The sequence below is a fragment of the Nematostella vectensis genome, chromosome 10 (genome assembly GCF_932526225.1).
Source record: "Nematostella vectensis chromosome 10, jaNemVect1.1, whole genome shotgun sequence".
Classification (NCBI taxonomy): Eukaryota; Metazoa; Cnidaria; class Anthozoa; order Actiniaria; family Edwardsiidae; genus Nematostella; species Nematostella vectensis.
Genome location: NC_064043.1, coordinates 7,946,805 through 7,965,442, shown reverse-complemented (window position 1 = coordinate 7,965,442; position 18,638 = coordinate 7,946,805). Strand labels below are relative to the sequence as shown.

Below are 18,638 nucleotides of genomic sequence, written 5' to 3'. Positions count from 1 at the left end.
ACACGCGGTAACGTTGTCTTATTATTCCTCTTATGCGTTCAAAAATAACATCGAACTGAACAGCAATTATCTGGCGTTACTCCACCACATCACCATAAGCACATTTTTCAAGCACTACCCTACAAGTCTAATCCCCTCTGTGAAAATGACATTTATAATAACGCGTCATGAACTTAAAGCGTCTTTATTCACATTGAAAATTACATCTTGTGCAGCTACAATTTGATAAATATGTTGCAATTTGAATTACAGTAAATACTTGAAAAATAAAGTAGTAATACTAACCTCTCCTACAAAATTGCTGTCCGTTAACTTCCTCGAAAATCGTTCTTGGATTTGGTTCCATCAAAAAACACGATGGGAAGTTCAAGAAAAAAAGCATATTAAATTTGCCTTATTACATAGGCCCCCTCCCTGAGGGAAGTTAAGACTTTTTTTTTGGATAAACCGAATAGAGAAGATTCCTTCTCTGTCTAAATATGCCTTCTTGATTTTTATTCCTTTATTTAAAAGATACTATACAATTCAACAAATATTAGCACTCGGGACTGCATTAAATAACTACGCAATGGATATATCTACAGAGTGCATAAATCTAAATAAAAGCAATGGAACTAAAATTAATATTATAAATACAATAATACTAAAATACACAGACCTGGTGAAACCAAACCTTTTTTTTATTTTGCCTTACTGTACCTGCTAAGGGAAATTTTCTCCCGTACCAGGATTTTTTCTGGGAAATTCCGAGAAACTTTTGCAAACCTGGCGAGGTTTTTACAGAAAACCTGCCAGGGAATTATTACTCGCCAGGTCTGTTTCAGAGGGGTGTATTGAACTGAAAACAAGTATTACGACGAAAATCGCAATAGAACGAAATAAAGGTAAATGAACTCTAGATATGATGTAAATGAACACTAGATATGAAAACGTACATAGGCCAATGGGTGGTTCTAAAGATACCCTATAGACTATATATTATCTATTGTGGGGACAAATTTGAATTTTACAGGTAAACATATTACCAAAAGCACCAAAGACGATGTTGACAGCGTTTCCGTTAGCGAAACGTTTGACCAAACAAAATATGGTGGGAAAACTCATATGGTGGGTCACTCGAGGACCAACACTTTGCTCAGTCAAACTTTCCGCTAAACTCATGGAAATGGGCTATACAAGCTAATCGAATTTAAAGAAACCTAAATCTTTTGGTGGTTTTTATCATTTTCGTCCTTTGGGGGGTCGGGCAGGTAGTTTTTGTAGCCGGTGCAGAGCATCTTGTGAAAGCCTTGGCGCCAATTCTTGGGCCAATCTTTGATGAGCCAAATAAGGACGGGGAGAGTGGACACCAGGACTATGACGACGATAAGGAACACGCCCCATCCGGGGTATTCGGTGGGCTCGAGCCAGTTGTCAGAACCCGCACTGACACCAAATGGTTTCTGTTGAAATAGAAGTGAGCATACGCAAATTAGACCAATAGAAACAGAGATTTACAGTGTAATGCTCTCCTTCATAGTTTTGTGAGGAACATCGATTAATAAAGCGGCGTTTATTTACTACGACAAGAAATAAAAGAATCTATTAGAATCCGCGCTATTTAACAAGCCACCCGCTCTAGAATTTTCAGTCGCATCCTCAAAGAAACTCCAATAGAAACACTGCTTTTACAATCTTGAAATATTTTCGCGTTTTTCGTTAAAAATAATTGGAATTGTTACGTTATCGACCGGAAGTAAACTGGTGACATTGCGGCTGTAAACTTCCAACTAGCCAACCAGCAGGGCAATGGGTGCACATCAGCGCATGAATGAATCCTCCTGGATCTAAAGCTCGTGTCAATCAAACCTTTGATTCCCGCAGGCTAATTGGTTAACTTTATTTGATTCTCGCAGCTAATTGGTTAATTTTATTTGATTCTCGCAGCTAATTGGTTAACTTCATTTGATTCTCGCAGCTAATTGGTTAACTTTATTTGATTCTCGCAGCGAATTGGTTAACTTCATTTGATTCTCGCAGCTAATTGGTTAACTTTATTTGATTCTCGCAGCTAATTGGTTAATTTTATTTGATTCTCGCAGCTAATTGGTTAACTTCATTTGATTCTCGCAGCTAATTGGTTAACTTTATTTGATTCTCGCAGCGAATTGGTTAACTTCATTTGATTCTCGCAGCTAATTGGTTAACTTTATTTGATTCTCGCAGCTAATTGGTTAACTTTATTTGATTCTCGCAGCTAATTGGTTAACTTTTATTAAGCTGTATAAGTGGCCATACAAAGGGCCCAAATGCTGTAGAATCGGAAAAGCAGAAACGCGCTTGAAATTATACACAGCCTCGTGTCGTTAACCGGAACTGAACAAATTCATCTTGCCCTTAAAACACATGACATCAAATTGGAATTCTTCTGTCAGCATGTGCATTATTCGAAAATAGGAAGAAATTGAATGTTTGGCATTTGTATAACGTAAATTAACTTCGCAAGACATGGTCAAATGCGCTTCAAACGTAACTGACTTTATGTGATTAAAGATACGGGCTGTTCCGAGAAGTGAGTGTTTCCTAGTCACAAATGTAGATAGCCGGATTTTTACACCTTCTGTTCCACACTCAGCAATCGCGTCACGTTAGAATGGGCCATGACACGCACCTCTTTACAGCCGACGAATTTGTTGTACTTGGGCGACACTTGCGATTGCTGTGCGACCAGGGCGATCAGTACGACAAGTAAGGCGATAGGAGAGATGTACTTCCAGCAGATCATCCATCCAACCCAAGGCCGCTTGCCTGTCATAAATTGGATATCGTCCGCGAACCTGAGGGAAGCAGTTGGTTAGAGCACATCTGTCACATGTAGGTGACCGTTCACTAAGTTTACTCCCAGCGTAAGCGTGCTACTAACACATGCTAACATTCCCTCTTGTTACCAGGGTAACACTAGTAACGAAAGTCTCGATCAAACGATGATGAGAGTTAATGAGAGTCAATGAGAGTAGGAGCGGCGGAGTGGTGCCATAAGTGTGTGTGTGTGTGGGGGGGGGGGGGGGGGGGGCGAAAGTTGGGGGTAGGGGTGGGTACTGGTTTCAGGGGGGTAGGGTGGTTGGTGGTTTCAAATTCTTAAGCGCTATTTATAAGAACTCGGGGGATAACCTAGGTTTCTATTCACAGGATTCTAAACTGTTCAACAAATTTGTTGTCGGTTGCATATGTACCGCTTGAAACCCGTTGGTTTAAAAAAACGTTCATGTATATCTAAAGAAACATCCTCTCAGAAAAGTGGGGGGCGCTGCCCCCTACTTTCAAAAATGAGAGATGTCTCATTCACTTAGAACACATTCAAATTCGACACGATGTTGAATGAGAGTAGTCGCCGTTTGATCGCGTGAATGAAAGTTAATGATAATATTTCGATCAGCAGTTTTCACAAGAAGTAGAATTTAACCTGTAATTCCCGATTCAACGATGAATCCTGAAGTAAAATAATTATCATGAAAAAGTGACCACTCTCACCAACTCTCAAAGACAGTTTGATCGCAACCCTGTGGGAGCTAGAAAGAATAAAACTCTCATCAACTCCTATCTCCGTTTGATCAAGGCTTAATGTCTTTGATAACACTGCTCACTGAAACCTTGTGCGCGTAAGTAAATACGCTACGTGTAACTATAACCGAGTCCTAACTCTCACTTCCTCAGTACAATTACCCCGGATTCATAACTGCCTTGGTCGTTGTAACTGTCCCCTCCCCCTCCTCCTCAGTCCTACCCACCACTCCTCCCCCTCTCGGTCCTTACCTGTCATTACCATAAACCCAGGCAACACCAATGCACTGGAAAAGTGCGATGACCAGTAGAGGTATGGTGACGGAGTAATCATCAAACATCTGGAAGATGTAGTACCCTGCCCCTGAGGTCATGCACAGGCCAAGGAGTAGTAGAATAACGGCCACACCCAGAGTGACCAGCTCCTTGCGCACCTGGACAACAAGACAAGACAGAAGATAAGACTAGGTCCCCCGAAATGGCCCGCCCACATGGCCGTTTTGAGCACTGTCGTTGTATTTGTTTCCTACATTGCGCTCTGCCTTGCGCCGAGTATTGGATAAGCATAATCCATATCCCTGTCACTTAATCTGGGTTATGGCTTTATAGCACATTTTATTTCTGTTTAACTTTGAACACTTCGATTTCGATTCAAATTGCGTGACGCGTGGTTTCGTAGGTTATAAAACCAAATTCCCATGAGATCATCATTTTTAGTAGCTAAATCCGCTTGAATCACAGCGAGTCTCAACCCAAATCTACAATAAAAACGGCTCAATAATATTTCTAAAGAATCTAGCAATACTAGAAAATCTTGTTTTCAAAAGGATGAGAGTTTTGAAGAATTTAAAACAACAACAAAAACAAGTCACGCACGTTGGACTAATGGACTTGAATAGCGGAAGGTCTGCAGGTTTCAGACCTCCTCCTATGATGCAGTACGTACCTTTGGAAAAAGGTTAAGCTCCATGATAGGTCCAATGGCTGCCTCGAGTGTTCCAAACTCACTGTCGATACCGAGCAGAATCAACATCATGAAGAACAGGATCGCCCAGAGAGGAGACACATCCATAAGCAACATGGCGTCCGAAAACGTGATGAAGGCAAGTCCTGGTCCGGATCCAACCTGGATACAACAAAAGCACAGGTGACACAAGCGAACAAAACCATATAATAATCAACAGTCACCAATAACCTGGGTCATGGGCCCGAGGTCATTAGGACACACATATCTGTACGACAGTTGTCCGCTTTTTTTAAACGTTTCTATTGCGCATCTTGTTATCCCTACGCATCCAAATAAAACGAAAACTCCCATAGTTAAAACTATAATTAGGAGGATAGAGCGGGCTGGCCATGGCCAGGCGCGCAAACCCCTCCCCCCTCCCCCCCCCCCCCCCCCCCCACGGGATCTTCAAATGCTATCCTTTACATGATACCCTTAACCCCCTCCCCCCATAAGCAAATCCTGATACGCGTCTGATTGTCCATACCTCTGTGACAGGAATACCAGTCTTGGCCTCCCTGTAGCCAAGTATAGAGAAGACGACGATGCCAGCGAAAAGTGAGGTGCCGCAGTTCACGAGCACGACTGTGTATCCATCTTTCATCACCTGGTTATGCATTGGCATGTAACTCGCGAACGCGATGAGCGCCCCAAACCCAAGACTGAGAGTGAAGAACATCTGGGTGGCGGCATCTTTCCATATGTTGGCATCGAGAAGTAATCCCCACTGATGAAAAATGAATTTGTGATTATTGTACTTGATACAGTAATCAATTCCTACAGGATTCACTAGTGGCCTCTCATCTTTAATTAATCGGGTTCGACTTTCGTTTGAGACGGGAGAGTTTCTCGGGCATGAATTTGACTCGCTGCTAGAAACTTCTGATCCTCAGTTCAAGCGGTTTAGCCATTCTTAACGCTTAGAACATGGTTGATACTAAAAGCGCTATATACTATATATTATATTTGTATATTGGACAAATAGTGTGCAAGTCTAAACATATTTCTGTATTTGCGGTGTAGGCAAATATAGGCAGAAGTTCATGTTTAAGTGCGCATACTCACATCGGGGGTAAAAAGTGTCTTGATGCCGTTTCCTGCGCCCTCGAGAGTGACACCACGGAAGAACAGAATGATGAGGATGATGTAGGGGAAGGTGGCGGTAAAGTAGACAACCTGCCAGAAAACCAATCATGTCATAGTGTACGAAGTGAACACAATTCCTTCAGGACAATCACTGCGACCGCGCAGCACTCTGGATTCTTGCCGAAGCTTTACAAAGACGGGCACCTGCATAGCCGTAGCAGGCTCGAATTATGACGGGGGGGATGGGGCACAATGCAGAAACATTAAGAAAGCATTGGGGGGGGGGGGGGGGGGGCACAGCCACGTTTCTATCGGTTATTTCCATATGGTTTTTGAAAAAAATATTATTGGGGGCCCTGTTACGGCCCTAACCTGGCACTGTTGGCCACAAGATTTTACTCAGAGCCTTACATTCTCCGATCGGATGCTTCACTAACAGAGCTATACAGACGACTTATGAGGGCGACGTTAAGTACACCCTGTCTTAGAGATACAAACTGCTCTTAGTAACGATAAACGCACCTTTCCGCTAGACTTGATCCCCTTGACGACACAAAGATATGTGAGGATCCATGCGAAGACCAGACAGCCGGCCAACTTGACGTTAATCCCGACCCCAGTATCCTCGATACTAGTCGAAACCTCAAGTGCATGATGGTAGAAATAGTATGCAGAAGGGTCACGCACGCAGCAGTCTGGGAACGAGTCAAACTTGGCTTTCAAGCCCTGGTAGAGTGTGTTGTTTGCGGTGGCGTTCCCTGCGCTCTGGATGGTGTTCATCTGGCTTTTGATATTGTCGTACGCCTCCCAGTTCTGACAGAGCAGTTGCTGCGAGACGATGAGGGAATGAGGTTAATTTCTAGAATTATTATGGCACACTCAAATCGAATCTGACACAATTCATCATTCCTCGGTTAACCAGCACCACCACTTCTAAATATCTTCAGATCGACCTGGACAAATCTTTATGTACACTCCTTTTTTTATAAGAACCCTTTTTGATAAGAACGTACAGAGATTTTACCAATTGTTGAGAACATGCTAAAAACATGCCGAGCCTCATATAGCGGCAAAATGTTGTTTTGATGCGTTTTTAAACACAGAATCAAATTGTGTTCATAATAACAACCATAAGTATCATTGCCATTGATCATTTGTGCTATTTTCTTCCTAATAATTCACTGGGTACTATAATGTTAAAAACACCAAAATTCAAAAACAGCGTACAATTACAAGTACAATTAGCAAAAGCAAATCCTTGGTACGCGCCTACAACCTCGTCCCTTCTAACTCGCGCATGCGCACCTTCTTCCAAGGCAGATCAGATGTGAAGGAAATGAAGAAGAAGTAGCAACACCACGCAATGATGACGATGTAATACAAGCACAGCATGAGCGAGACCATGAGACACGCGACGCCGATCCCGAACAGGCACGGGTGGATGTCCCGCCAGCAGTTGATGGCGCTCTTGCGCATGCGCTGACCGATACTCAGCTCCAGGAAGAACAGGGGCAGCCCCTCGATCAGCATGAAAATGATGTAAGGAACCAGGAAAGCGCCTGTGGACAAGTAAATAGGACAGCGGTAAGAAAGACTGAGAGGGGGAGGGTAGGGACGGGGCTAGACACTAGCATAGAAATGACGTTAGGGATCAGGAAATCGCCTGCGGTCACATGAATAAGTCACCGGTGGGAAAGGCTGAGAGAGGTAGGGTAGGGAAGGGGGTTAGACCCTAGCATAGAAATGACGTAAGGGATCAGGAAAGCGCCTGCGGACACATGAATAGGACAGCGGTAAGAAAGACTGAGAGGGGGAGGGTAGGGAAGGGGCTAGACCCTAGCATAGAAATGACGTAAGGGATCAGGAAAGCGCCTGCGGACACATGAATAGGACAGCGGTAAGAAAGACTAAAAGGGGGAGGGTAGGGAAGGGGCTAGACTCTAGCATTGAAATGACGTAAGGGATCAGGAAAACCCCTACGGTCACATGAATAAGTCACCGGTGGGAAAGGCTGAGAGAGGTAGGGTAGGGAAGGGGGTTAGACCCTAGCATAGAAATGACGTAAGGGATCAGGAAAGCGCCTGCGGACACATGAATAGGACAGCGGTAAGAAAGACTGAGAGGGGGAGGGTAGGGAAGGGGCTAGACCCTAGCATAGAAATGACGTAAGGGATCAGGAAAGCGCCTGCGGACACATGAATAGGACAGCGGTAAGAAAGACTAAGAGGGGGAGGGTAGGGAAGGGGTTAGACCCTAGCATAGAAATGACGTAAGGGATCAGGAAAGCGCCTGCGGACACATGAATAGGACAGCGGTAAGAAAGACTAAGAGGGGGAGGGTAGGGAAGGGGCTAGACCCTAGCATAGAAATGACGTAAGGGATCAGGAAAGCGCCTACGGACACATGAATAGGACAGCGGTAAGAAAGACTGAGAGGGGGAGGGTAGGGAAGGGGCTAGACCCTAGCATAGAAATGACGTAATGGACCGGGAAAACGCCTACGGTCACATGAATAAGTCACCGGTAAGAAAGACTGAGAGGGGGAGGGTAGGGAAGGGGCTAGACACTAGCATAGAAATGACGTAAGGGATCAGGAAAGCGCCTACGGTCACATGAATAGGACAGCGGTAAGAAAGACTGAGAGGGGGAGGGTAGGGAAGGGGCTAGACACTAGCATAGAAATGACGTAAGGGATCAGGAAAGCGCCTACGGTCACATTTATAGGAAAGCGGTAAAAACAGTCTGCGGGAATAAAAAAATTACCGTAAGTGAGCAAGTAAACAATAATTTCACCGTGTTTGTTTATGTTGAAATTATCGACACAGATCTGGGGCGATAAAAAAGCGATGGATTGCTTATTAAAGCAGACTGTCAAATATTGTATGTAATGTCCTAATAAGAAATTGACCGAGCAGTCTAGAAAAACGACGGCTTTCAAAACTGGATTGTTTAATACGCCTGATCTACCACCCCTTGCATAATGCGAAACACACTGCAAACCATTAGTGAGCTTGGTTCTGGCTCGCTGGTTCAACGTTATTTGAAACATGAGACCACATCGTGATTATAAAAAAAACATGTCCTAAAGAGTGCATTTACAAAATAGAAAAAAATGATCAATTGATTTGAATACATATGTACAGCACCATACATTCTGCTAGAATACACCGAAAGGAACACGAATTATATGGTTGAGTAAATTGTTAAGTATTGGAATGCGTAAATTGCACATAATTTAGATCTGACATCATGGACCGCCTGTAAAGCTCGGCCCACCTTTAGTCATGAAAATGTATCAATCTACCTATTGTAGTTTGCACGGTTATTTTCAAAAAGCATTGCCGAAACTTCATGTTTTTTAAAATGTCAGTCAGGTTTTTATACAATGTTATGATAACCTAAATGCACAGTTTTGATGCAGTTTTATTGAAAATGACGTCCCTGTATTCAAATATGGTTGTTGAAGTGTAACATGCTAAAAAACCTTTCATACAATTTGCATCCACTAACGATCGAAATGAAGGTAGATAGTTATGTCCTCAGCTCTAAGTGACCAATTATGGTCTTTTTCTCCGCATCTTTTTATCGCGTCTCATGAATTTTGTGGTCGACTTAGAAATATATCGATAAATACCGATTAATTATTTACGCGAGAAATGCTAGTACCCCACGCACTGTGGACATCACGAAGCAAAACTAAAGTTAAATAACTCCATTGACGACTAGAAAACGTAAAACTTGATGTCTTGACATCAAAACAACGATTAAACTTTTAAGTCCCACTGCGCCAAAGACAAAAAAATACAAAGCAATTTATTTGGTCTTTGACAACACCGACAAATGCCGAACAACAAACATTTAATAAGGACTTTTTTATGGAAAAAATAAGTGTTTGCACATGTTCTTTTAATCTCTATGGATGTATCTTGTATTGTCTTTGCACATGTAAAAAGGCATTGCTGTAGATGATGGGGTTTTTCACGTCCAGTATCCTAAGAAGTTAAAACCAATATTACTTAAATAAAAAAATATAAATGGAATTAAAATAATCATATGTTTATAAAAAAATCTTTATTTTAATATCCCACTGAGGCTATAAATATCTAAATAAAAAACCGCCTATGTGCATTAAAAGGCAATGCCCAAGAAGGGTTTATTTGCTAGTGCTTTTACGGTTGATCAAGCACTTCGACAAATCTTTAAGCAAACCTAACTGTTCTCCTAATAAAGATTGCAAACTCGTCTTACCCCCTCCGTTCTTTTGACAGAGATACGGAAAACGCCAGACGTTGCCGAGACCAACAGCAAGTCCGATAGTCGCCAAGATAAACTCGGCCTTGTGTCCCCAAGTCTCCCGTTCTTCGCTCTCGATTGATACTTCTTTCGGGTCCTTGTCGGGGTCGTCTTTCTTGGCCAAGTCCCTTGGTTTTTCATCCCTATCAGTCATTTCTACAGCTAGAAAAAAAGGTTGTAAAATCACTTTTAAAGAGATCTTACTCTTCAAACTACGTGTACTTTTTCAAATTTTTTCAAATGTTCAATGTTAAAGATGATCAAAATCTGAATATTAAAATTAATGGATGGCCTATGCCGCGAAGAATCCCGTGTTTCCTTCAACCTGCATAATGCTTTAAAACGCAGATTTGTTTACCTATATTTTCAGCCATGTTTTTATGATTTTGGGCGTCTTTTTAGAAGATGCCTACAGGATCCGTTCAGCAGAGATTTATTCTTTTTGTCTGATTGACCCCGTCCAAGATTTTATGTCTCTTTGACTGAAGGCTATCCGCGCCCACTTCCGCGAGACTGTAACGGAACAAGATTCTCCGAAAAATACCGATTCTTGGCCTTTTTGAGTGGCGATCTGACACAATTACGAAACGCAGGCTTGCTCTCTTGGGCTCTCTTGTTCCTTCACTGACCACTTTAAATGTATTCAAAACGCATAAAGCGTAGAGAAACGCGTTACCAAGTCACGAATACAAAGCGGCCAATAGCAGGACTGGATAAAATAAACCGGGGTTTATTGTAAGGTCAAACAATCATCTAACTTATTGATCAGTATTCTCAAAAAACAATAAAGGGCTCCACTTTGCGTTCTTGTTGTTCTTTTTTTTATGTTTAAAAAAGTTATGGTGCCGCGACAAAGGACTAATCACAGGCCTAAATAAATACAGATTAGCACGTTCAGTTTTAATGAGGTTTTTTTTTGCGCAGTATCCTTCGAAAATCAAAGTTTTTATGCATCTTTATACGACCCACAAAACACTTTAAAACAATTCCCGTTTTGCTCATTCCAGGAATGAAATGAAAAATTATGAGCTTCCAACAAAATTGCAAACCTTTAGCGTCAGCGTTTTTAGTCGACAAAAATCCTATGGAAACACACGGTGGGAGATCCATAAAGTACTGTTTTTCACTCCATAAAATTTCAAGAATGAAGCGTATATTAGTCAAGTTGCTTACGATGACATAGTAACACAATTCAGTGTGGGGCCCAGTTAAAAATAATGCCTAGTGCACACTAGCGACATATCGACATAACGACATGGGCGCGCGCACTCTTATCTTCGACATAACGACATAAGAGAAAAAACATGTTTTTTCTTTTATGTCATTATGTCCATGTCGTTATGTCGGGCTAAACATAGTGCGCGCGCCCATGTCGTTATGTTGTTATGTTGCTAGTGTGCACGTAGGCATAAGCAAAGCGATGACCATATTGCAAGCGAATTGAGAATAGTATTAGAGGGATTAAATGTAGGCCAACCAGTAGTTTCCTTTGAGTAGAAACAAACTGAATTATTCTAATTCTAAAAGACGTATTCTTTTGATTACTTATATAATAGAGAAAATATTACAAAACGACGCGAAACCGCCTTGTAGGTCAAGGAGTTGGGAGAAAGTTATGTTGTTCCTTTTTCGCTAGTTTCCTTCAATTAAGATAACAATAACCAGATAACTGATTTTTTTGACTTGACAGGATAAAACGGAAACCACTCCTACAATGTAAATCCACCCTAGTTCCGGTAGTAACAGCGATCTATTCCTTTATTTTTAATATCCCCTCAATTTTTAGATTTGTCAACACATAGTGCCCCCTGGTTCCAGAGAATCGAAGTGGCCAGCGAGGTTGAGACGTCTCAAGCTCGCTGGCCATTAAAATAGAGAGACGTTCGAGGCTCTGGAACCAGGATAGCTCAGGGCCGTGTTCCTGGAAAGCAGGTTAACGCTAACCAAGAGATAAATTAGGTTGTTATCCAATCAAATGTCTCGATAACCATATTTATCCGTGGGTAAGCGCTAACCTGCTTTCGAGGAACCGGGCCCTGGTGATCTAAGGCATGGATCTCGAGAATATACGGCAAAATCACATAAAATCACATAAATGCACGAATGCATAAATGCTTGTCAAGTAGGCTTGTCTTGTGAAACGGAGAAGGACTATGTATTTGTAACCATGGAAACTAAGGTCACGTGCAAGCTGCTAATACCTACAAATTAATACAATTTTCGTAGCATTTGGTCTAGGTTAAGGTTGGAGACAGCATTTTGTTACCGTTTCACAATAATAATAATAATAATAATAATAATAATAATAATAATAATAATAATAATAATAATAATAATAATAATAATAATAATAATAATAATAATAATAATAATAATAATTTATTGCATTTATATTGCGCAATTATCAATATAAAAATTTTCAACTGCGCATTACACCGAGTAAATAAAACTAGTAACAAATGCCAAACTATAATAATATTAAGATAAAACTATAAATAATATAATTACAATAGACCTATGATAAAAATAAAAGGAATATATATATTGATTATAAAATTAAACACTTCTTTAAAACTACCTAGAGAACTAGTGCACCTTACTTCATCCGGAAGACTATTCCACAATCGGGGTGGAGCGACGGGAAATGCACGATCACCATAAGAATTTATTGACCTAATGGTGCATCTCAGGGTCATGTTATTATTTGATCTGAGACTATAAGTTCTGTTGTTAGAAACGTTAATAAAATCCTTAATATAACCGGGCGAATTGCCATGTATGGCCTTAAAGGTTATCAATAAAACTTTAAATCTAATTCGGTAAACAACCGGCAACCAATGAAGGCTTATAAGTATCGGTGTTATGTGGCAAAACTTACTCTCTCGAAATATAACTCTAGCAGCAGCATTTTGCACGCGCTGCAATTTTTGCAAAAGGTAGCCAGGGCTACCATGCAGTAAACTATTACAGTAATCTAGACGGCTTGTGACAAGAGCATTAATAAGCGTTTCTGTGTCACCTCTAGTTAAGTATGGTCTAATTCTTTTTATATTATACATAAGATAAAAGGCAGTAGAGCAGGTTTTTGTGATATGGTCCGACATTGAAAGATTTGAATCTATCCAAACCCCAAGATTCTTGACCGGTGACTTTGAAGATATCATATCATTGACTACGCGAAGCTGATCTACACTAACTTTAGCAAGCTACTGCTTTGTGCCTATCAAAAGAAACTCTGTCTTCGTGCTATTCAACAACAGTCTATTACTGACCATCCAGCCACTCACAGCCTCGATACAGCGTTCCATGAAACAGCGTCGGACTGCCCACAATCCGCCTTTAGACTGAACGAGACATACAGCTGCGTGTCATCAGCGTAGCAATGGACAGATGGTAGATGTTCCTTAACGACCTGAAGCAATGAGCTCGAGTAGATGGTGAACAAAAGCGGGCCTAGACACGAGCTCTGTGGCACCCCACAGCTAAGATCGAGTCTCTCGGACTGGCACCCACGAACTGACACAAGTTGACCACGCCCATTTAAGTACGACTTATACCACTCTAGAGCCATCCCACCCAGACCAACCCTGCCGAGGGCCTTCTCCAACAGTCCATGGTCTACAGTATCAAAGGCGGCACTCAAGTCAAGAAGAACGAGCAGAGTGACATGCTGCTCGTTCATATTTAAGAGAATGTCACTCTTGACTTTGTGCCGTCTCTGTGCTGTGATCTTTCCTGTACGCAGATTGAACATCAGGGTAAAGACCATTAGTAGCCAAATGGTCATACGTTTGATGAAACACCGCCTTCTCTGTAAGTTTCGAAATAAACATCAAGTTACTGACTGGACGAAAGTTTGAGAACGAAATATCCAGCCCCAGCTTCTTAAGAAGGGGAATCACTAGCGCCTCTTTCCATCCCTCAGGAAAATGACCGCTTTGTAGCGACTTGTTAATGATGGCAGTGATGATTGGAAGCAAAGAGTCGCATTTGCTCACCAGACTTGAGTGCACAGGATTCTTTAGCAGAGCACTCGACAAGAGACTTCACATCATTTTCGCTTAGCAAACTGAGTCAGTGGGGGGGCCTCAGAAGCCTGTATCATGGGGGGTACAGAAGGACAGTCACTGGCATCGATCTTGTGAGGAATCAGCTCAATCTTCTTCACGAAATATTTTCCCAAGTCGCTAGCAAACGTCGGCGCATGCAGGTTCGGCGGTAGGCCATCGTCAGGTGATTGGTTAAACAAGCGCTTGCTCGCACGGAATAGCTTTCTCTGATCAGAACAATTATCCGCAATGAAGTCGGCATAATAATCCCTTCGTGCCCGTTTTAACAAATTATTCAGCGCATTACGTCGCTGTTTGAAGGTATCAAAATTAGCCACCATCCTTGACCGCCTCCAGATTTTCTCCGCCTTTCTTCTCAAGACACAAGACAAACTCACTTGTCTTCACAAGACAAACTCACTTGACATGTTTCATGCATTTTTGTTAAAACCCCATACAGATACGCTATTTTGTGTGATTTTCCCGTATGAATCCTTAGAGCCATGCCTTAAGTCCCCTTAGTGCGAAATCGGCAAGCTCCAGAAATCGGTTAATGTATCTTTAAACATCGCGAAACACAGGACAATGATCGGAGAAGCGAATTAATTGCTCGTATTTGTTAAAACTCTTTCACTTTTGGTAGTGCATTTGCGCAGAAACACTGCCCACGACGCTTCATTTGGGAAAATGAAGGTTGGACGTTCATATAAATTTTTGCCTGCTTGAGTACTAACACATGATGGTTATGTTGGCTTATGAGAACTGCGCAAATAAAGCTCGTGGCACATTTAGAACAGCTTATGAGCACAAAGCTTTGTATTATTAAAAAAAACAACTATATACGAAGGACAGTTTGTCAAAGTCATGCTATACGTTACTGGTAATACCACATTTTTATACCTTCAACCTTCTCTCCGCGGGACGGGTAAACGCGGTCTTCCTGTGGAGGGTAACGTCTTTCCTCACGTGATGGTCTTCTCCAGTCGACCGGTGGTCCTCCTCGGCCCATCCTCGGCGTCAGGTCGAGGTCTCTCGGTGACCACTTGTTCGCCTCTTGGTGTCTACTGTTAGGCCTGCTTGGAGTTTGGTTTCTCGAAGAATACCGATCGTCATCAGGGTGGACCGGCTGATCATCTCTCGGTCTACCATTGGCGTTCGGATTTCTCGGTCGGTCATGCTCCGGATACCTGTCGGTTACCGAATATCTCGGCGGAGGACCATGACTTAGATCACGATCATCGTAAGGAGGTCGTGGCCTAGTCTCGCTGGTTCGTCGGTCATCATATGGTGGCTTGGGTCTGTTCTCGCTGACCCGTCGCTCATCGTAAGGCGGTCGTGGCCTAGTCTCGCTGGTTCGTCGGTCATCGTACGGTGGCCTCGGCCTACTTTCGCTTGGTGGTCGCTCATACGGTGGTCTCGGCCTACTCTCGCTTGGTGGCCGCTCATCGTACGGTGGTCTCGGTCGACTTTCGCTTGGTGGTCGATCATCGTACGGTGGCCTCGGCCTACTTTCACTGGGGGGCCGTGAGCGTCCGTCGCCGGGTCTTTTGACGGCTCTTGAGTGTAGGATGTGTTCTAGTCCGGACAAGCTGGACCGTGGAGGAGGTCCTGTAGAAAACAAGTATCTAATCATGTTAGTTTAAAGAGTCTCTCGCCATTATGTCATCTTAACAAAATACCTAGTGTGAGAAAGCATCTTTTCCAAATGCTGATTTGAGAAAGCTCTGATGATTTTTCGATTGAAAATTGGTAAATAGAGTATAAATCTTTTATTTTAGATGTAATTTGTAAAGCACTTCATACCAATTTTAGCTATTCAGGGTAAGAACTTTAGCATTGTTGGCATAACAATAGAATGCCAGGTCATACGAATCCAGGGGATCTGGTACAGTCTTTGTATTATCCATCCATTTTCATGATCATTTTATCATTTGTCCGACCCTCCTTCTCGGTAGTGCTGGTGTTGCTAGATTCTGAACTATGCAAGATCTTGCATAACTTATGAATTGGACTATTTTATGTTGCAGACGATATGCTTCAGTTAGCGCCCTCAAATGCATCCGTATGATAACTATGGTATCAGGGGCGGATACAGGGGGTGGATTGGGTGGATATCCACTCCCCCATTTTAAGTGAAAGATCTGAGATCTATGTGACCTACCAACAACCACTGGATAAGTAATATGCCGTCTATCCGGCCATTATCCACCCCCATTTTGAAATCCTTGATCCGCCCCTTGATATAACCATAAAGCAATCTAGAACTTGCCATGATATTTCGATATGATTGTACGATGTGTCAAGTAAATTGAGTCAATAGAGATATCTAGGTAAACGTTAAATCCATAGTCAAGTAGTATACTTGCTATTAAAGTACCGTTTGCATTTATACAGTAAGGCACAAATATTTTTAAAATATAATTCTATTTTTAGGAAATCAATCGGCTTAGTTTTTTAACTCTAAGATAAACTCCTTTTGCTTGATTACTACACTATAGTTTTCTTTTAAACTTATGTATCTATAATAACGATTGAAGGAGGTAACAGCAATGGCGTTTAGCCGTTATTTATATAAAATTAAATAAAGTACGTTCACTTAAAATTAAGTGGACCTCCCCATCCTCTCTGATAATGTGAGATTCATACTATCCCTGTTTCATGTTCTCATTTATTATAGTCATAGTCTTTCTCTGCAGATAAGATTTAAAGAATCACATAAGACAATTGGCAGACATCGTTGTTCCGTTTCCAAAATGTGTGATAGTAATGCATCAAGTACATCATTTGAAACTAAACGGAATTTTTTCACAGGTCCGGAAAGTTTTAACATCGTCTACATATATTCTAAGTCATATTTACTTAAGAAACTTTGCTATGAATAATTTAGTCGAAGTTTGTATTGAAAATCAGTTATATCATAAGATATCACAATAGTCGATATACTCGACTTGTTCTTTCATCTTTGTGTTCGTTATTGGCGGGCTTTGTGAAAATATACAAGAAATCCTTTGAAGTATGACTTGTTGCTAAACTTGTTTAACTTTCAAATACTCACAATAATAATCCGTTAGCATTCCATTAAGGAGTATGCTATAGCTGTATCCTGATTTGCAAAAAACACGCAATGTGTTTTTGGCAGTTAGATTGTGTCAAATCTTGTTGATTTAGCGCATTTATGTGTTACTGCCATTATTATTGCTTTCCTAGCGTTTTTACCTTCGTCGTAGAACACGTCCCCTGTGTCAACATTTCGATGCCTCCCTGGTTGTGCCATTTTTTAGTATAATGAATAATCTAACTCGGCAAGTGCTCGTCGAGTCGAAGGACGATATGAAAGGTTTAGAGCTGTATTGTGCACCGATGCGGAAGCCAGATGATTTATAACCCTTGTGCGGAATACAAGCGAGGCTAATGAGGTAAATGGAATGTAAGCAGCGATGGTTCAGGCTGTTTTATATCGCTCGATTGACACGTGAAGGTCTTAGCCGCGTCGTTCCACTCTGTTAAGCAGCCAAACAAGGACATTCTTTTGAATACTAAATGAAGACAATGAGCGATTTCATTTTGGACTTGAATAACTGAATAACATTCTTCTTCGGAACAAAGGTTTTTGAGTGATAATCAGAGTACATGAGCTGTGGTTCGCATAAAATTGCATTTTTTTACACTGCGAATATGAGCACTCTGCTTTAAAATATAAATTTGGTTCACACAAAATCGAAAACAACAATTTTTGCAATAATGACGTCACAAATGTGCTTCGAAGTTGGTTATCTGGCAAGGGCAATAGGAATATAGTTTTTCAGGCTGCATTTGATCAAACAACAAAATCCTTTCTGAATTCGCTAATTTGATTTCTTTGGTGGTGCGAATCAACGTTTTGTGAAGCTATCTTTGATTATAGAAAGAGACTAGACCTGGCCGCAACCAAAGACCAAAAGACAGATGAAAACTGTAATGGAGCTTGATGTTAGACTGTTTGGGGCATAAAAAATGGAGTCGCGAGAGTAAAAGGTGCACGTACTTCAACGACACAACTAGAGTGCGTACCCAAGATTGGCTTACGGGGTGTGTGTTTGTGTGTGTGTGTGTGGGGGGGGGGGGGGGGGGGGTAGGGGGGGGTGCGCATTCATAGGTATCATGTGGAAAAAGCATAGTCATAGTATTTGAAGATTCCCTAATAAGAAATGACCCACTTTGGCCGCCAAGGAAGCTCTTGCTACTCAGTTAAACAAGAACAGGACGCCTGCGCGCTTAAGTGCTGTAGGCGACTACTCTGGAATTCGACCACACAAGCCATTTCAAATGTCTCAAAAAAGGCGAGCGCGAGCTTTTATCTTATCTAATCTGGGTGGACCATTCTCCTCCACAAACCTAAAGAGTGCGCTCTTTACACTTAGAGCTCACTATTGAGCTCCGTTTGATAATTCATTTGTCACCTCAAATCAACTTACCTTATTCTGTTTAATTTCCGTGCGGACTTAAAGTCGCGATCTTTAAGATTTCAAAAAATTCGCGGACGTGAAGATTCTCGAAATTTAATGGATATAGAAAAATTGATGATAGAGGTTGATTAAAGGTAGGGGTAGCGATGGGTACCTCGAAATTTAAAAAGTCTCGCAAAAATTTCGCAAAGTCTCGGAATCTCGGCGTTTTTTACGCTAG

General features: G+C 41.7%; 1 protein-coding gene across 2 annotated transcripts; it reads right to left on the bottom strand.

Annotated features, from left to right (window-relative positions):
- Positions 1 to 168: 168 nt before the first annotated feature.
- Positions 169 to 17,461, bottom strand: LOC5521884 (sodium- and chloride-dependent GABA transporter 1). Of its 2 annotated transcripts, XM_032367264.2 has the most exons (11): positions 17,190 to 17,461; positions 14,874 to 15,581; positions 9,880 to 10,086; positions 6,938 to 7,191; positions 6,155 to 6,460; positions 5,612 to 5,722; positions 5,034 to 5,273; positions 4,487 to 4,666; positions 3,793 to 3,974; positions 2,651 to 2,816; positions 169 to 1,442 (listed from the first exon to the last, which is right to left on the bottom strand). In XM_032367264.2, the coding sequence occupies exons 1-11, from the start codon at positions 17,245 to 17,247 to the stop codon at positions 1,200 to 1,202; spliced, it is 2,655 nt and encodes an 884-aa protein (XP_032223155.2). In that variant the 5' UTR covers positions 17,248 to 17,461; the 3' UTR covers positions 169 to 1,199. The 2 variants fall into 2 exon arrangements, with proteins under 2 accessions (XP_032223155.2, XP_032223156.1); XM_032367265.2 differs by lacking the exons at positions 14,874 to 15,581; positions 17,190 to 17,461 and adding an exon at positions 10,283 to 10,573.
- Between the last annotated feature and the right edge of the window lie 1,177 nt (positions 17,462 to 18,638).

What these genes read in the sequence shown, in the direction of transcription:
- LOC5521884 (XM_032367264.2), bottom strand. Translation starts at nt 17,247, where the DNA reads ATGGCACAACCAGGGAGGCATCGAAATGTTGACACAGGGGACGTGTTC. An exon ending in CTGGTATTCCTGTCACAGAG is followed by an intron (nt 4,667 to 5,033) that starts GTATGGACAATC and finishes TGTTGTATCCAG; the next exon opens with GTTGGATCCGGACCAGGACT. An exon ending in AATTCGTCGGCTGTAAAGAG is followed by an intron (nt 1,443 to 2,650) that starts GTGCGTGTCATG and finishes CTATTTCAACAG; the next exon opens with AAACCATTTGGTGTCAGTGC.